This window comes from Aplysia californica, unplaced genomic scaffold (assembly GCF_000002075.1).
Source record: "Aplysia californica isolate F4 #8 unplaced genomic scaffold, AplCal3.0 scaffold00770, whole genome shotgun sequence".
NCBI classification, from domain to species: domain Eukaryota; kingdom Metazoa; phylum Mollusca; class Gastropoda; order Aplysiida; family Aplysiidae; genus Aplysia; species Aplysia californica.
In genome coordinates, this window is record NW_004798040.1 from 22,010 (window position 1) to 25,265 (window position 3,256).

Genomic DNA, 3,256 nt, shown 5'->3' on the forward strand with positions numbered 1-3,256 from the left:
CTTGTCAATAAACAATTACAACAACTATGGCATCTCAAATCAGTAATGCAGGAAAACAAACATTTTTTCATCATGGAAAAATATCTCAAAGACATTCCTCTACACGCCAAGCCCAGATTTCTATACACGTGAGTCGGGCGTAAAAGGTTTTATGAACATTGGACTGGTCAAGAATTGCACATGACAGCAACATAATACTGGGAGTTTGCGGGAAACATTGAACTGCATCCTAGTCTGTCCCCGCGGTTTTATGCACCCCATATAATTTAGCAAAAATTTTATCATTTTTTTCATAATTTCGGAGTATTTTCCTTTATCATTTTTTGCTAAAATTAACAGATTCGCATAATTTCACATTTTTGGGCTCAGTTTGCATAATTTCAGATTTTATTTTTTGGATAAAACCGCAGGGACAGCCTAGTGTAAGAAATGGTCTAAGTGTCTACAGCATGTAACTGACCACAAGAGCCCAACTTTCTACCATGTGTCAGTAGCACCGCCGGGGGGGAGGCTAGTGTATGCAGAACCAATACAACTGAGCAAAAATGTACAAACGATGAGCACACAGATATTTAAATAATCCCTATGTACATATTATGAGATTTTTTGCTGATTTTTTACATATAATATAATGAAACATTTCGTATCGACGGCTTCACGAGACACTCAAGGACAGACAGACAGACAGACAGACAAACACAAAAGCGAGCCGGGTAAATCTTGACATCTGTCAGGACAAAGCTTTGCTCTACCATATAAAGGCTCTCAAGGATTTCATTTGGTCAACTTCATTTTTAGTTTAATAAGTAAGAGTTTTACCTCACTTGCAACACAGACATTTATAAAAGTGCTGAAGATTTCAGGTGTTACCAGAGAGTAACATACAAACAAAAGATGGAGGAGAGAAAAGGGTGATAGACGTTTAGCAGGGAAGAAGGAGCAAACCACAGACGCTTGTTTCAACAGCATACCATTCAACATAGACCAAAAAAAACAAAACCTTTTTTGGGGGACTACCCAAAATATCACCCATACTCTGGACAATAAAAAACAACCATCACAAAAATGCGTTTTCCAATTTTCACAGAAAATAAACAACGAAATATGAAATTGGGTAAAAAAAGGTTCAATAGGAAACACAAGTCTCCCAGACGTGGTGGATTTCACGACAAAGATGGCACCCATTCACCTCTGACTTTTACTTTGAGGCGGAGTTTTCAGTTCAGTTTTAGCGAAAGTTTTACTGCACTTGCAACACGAGGTCAGAAAACGGACGAAGAATAGAGGCGTCATTAAAGAGTAACATACAAAGTAAAGAAGAAGAGATAGAGGCAATAGACAATAGACGTTTGATAGGAGAGAAGGAGCACACTACGGCAGAGCTTTGAGGTTGAGATATAAAGGTCCTGACCAATTGACTAGATCATCACAAAGACTCCTCCCACGCCACAGGGGGACAAGGTGTGTGTGTGTGGGGTGGGGTGGTGGGGGTCAAATGCACATGGTTTTCCTCCCCCAATGACACAATTTAGATCATTTACGAGGCAGGCTCCGACCCTGACTGTCAGAACCAACCAGCATGGAGAGGAATACAACATCCCAGGAGAAAGACATGAATAACTCAATAAAAATTCTTCCCACTCACTATTCTAACTCAGGTCTCGTGCGTGCAACAGCACAACGCCTATAGCGGTTGACAAGCACAGATGCCGGCCACTACCCTGGGACAGGCCTCCCAGTCACAAAAGGTGAGGCAACACGACGTCTTCCTGTACCAGACCCTTCTCTAAACCTGCACAGTTTTTTGTTTGTTTGTTTTAGTAGAGGTTTTACAGCACTCGCAACTGCATAAGGTCATATGAGCGCCAAGGGGTGGATGTCAACAGAGAAGTCCTTACAGGGAATCACACTTACTCTGCTCACCTCTCTAGCCTCAACAGCACAAAGTCTGCTTCGACTATCAAGGCACCCGGATATAACAGTTCACAAGAGAGTGACAAACATACAAAAGAAGTAGAGGAATAATGACGAAAATAAGGATGAGGAAACAAAAAGCATCAGTTTCCCCTATGTTGTTCCAGCACAGTATGAGCATGACATTGATAAATCAGCCCATTTACAATTCAAATGTGTATAAGAACATGTTAATATCTCCCCTTTGGGAATGGCCTAAAAACAACTTCAGTCAGTAGCACTGCCCTGGAGGGGGGTACAGTTTTTTAGTGAGGCTATTTCAAACAAGAATGAGTAAAGAGATGCCCATCTACTCAGTAACGGTCATTTAGTGCAGGGGAAAATGAAGAAGCAAAGACAGAAACGACAGAGGTACAGAAAAGACAATTGGGACCTACTAGTGGCACCCTCCAACCACCCACAACTATTCAGCGATTCCTCCAATGATCCAGTCTCTTGCAGCTTCAGTAGTCTATGTGTCCCCAGCAGGGCAGCTAGGGAAGTAGTCGACAGAACGTCTAGCCAAACGAAATATAGACAAAACTAACTGCAAGAGACACTGGATGAGCTTTGTCAATTCATGTGTTTGCAAATCCACATATCAGTTTTAGTTTCAGTTTTAGTAAGTGTTTTACGGCACTTGCAACACAATAAGGTCATATAAGTGCGGAAGATTAGAGGTGTAACAAGAGAGTAACAAACACAAAAAAGAAGGAGTAGAGATAAGGATGATAGATGTTTGATAGGAAAGAAGAAGCAAAGCACAGCAGAGCACCTGACAGCCACCCACATGGATGAGCTTGTTTGTGTGTTTGTGTGCACAACCAAAATGTATGTTTGATAAGGAGGAAGTAAACCACAGCGGAGCACCCATCAACCACCCACCCACACACACTGTCTCTCTTCCTCACTCCTCCCCTCCTCCTCCCACCATCTCCTCCCTCATGTTGTGCGTCAGCCGGAGGAGAGGGTTGCGACACACGACCAAGGTGAGCCGAGAGCCCGAGTCTTGTATCATGGGCACCACAGTGCCGCAGCCAGCCTCCGTTGTCTTGGTCTTGTTCACCTGGACAGACAAACAGACAGACAAAAGAACAAACAGGTGTAAAAAATCACTCAATACCAGTCATTCAGTCACTGTCGGGTGTGTGAGAGCAACGTCATTTTGTGTGTCCATCCAACCACTATTGCTCTGTCTGCATCTGTAAATGTGTGTGTCTGTGTGCATCTGTGTGTGTGTGTGTGTGTGTGTGTGTGCGTGTGTGTGTGTATCTGTGTGTGTGTATGTGTGTGTGTGTGTGTG

General features: G+C 42.8%; 1 protein-coding gene across 1 annotated transcript in view; it reads right to left on the reverse strand.

Moving 5' to 3' along the window:
* Positions 1 to 2,649: 2,649 nt before the first annotated feature.
* Positions 2,650 to 3,256, reverse strand: part of LOC101854205 (glutamate receptor-interacting protein 2) — a gene marked incomplete in the record, with an annotated part of 40,751 nt that continues 40,144 nt past the window's right edge. The window contains 1 exon segment of the mRNA XM_013088587.2: positions 2,650 to 3,019. Within this exon segment, the coding sequence (XP_012944041.2) occupies positions 2,861 to 3,019 (159 nt within the window).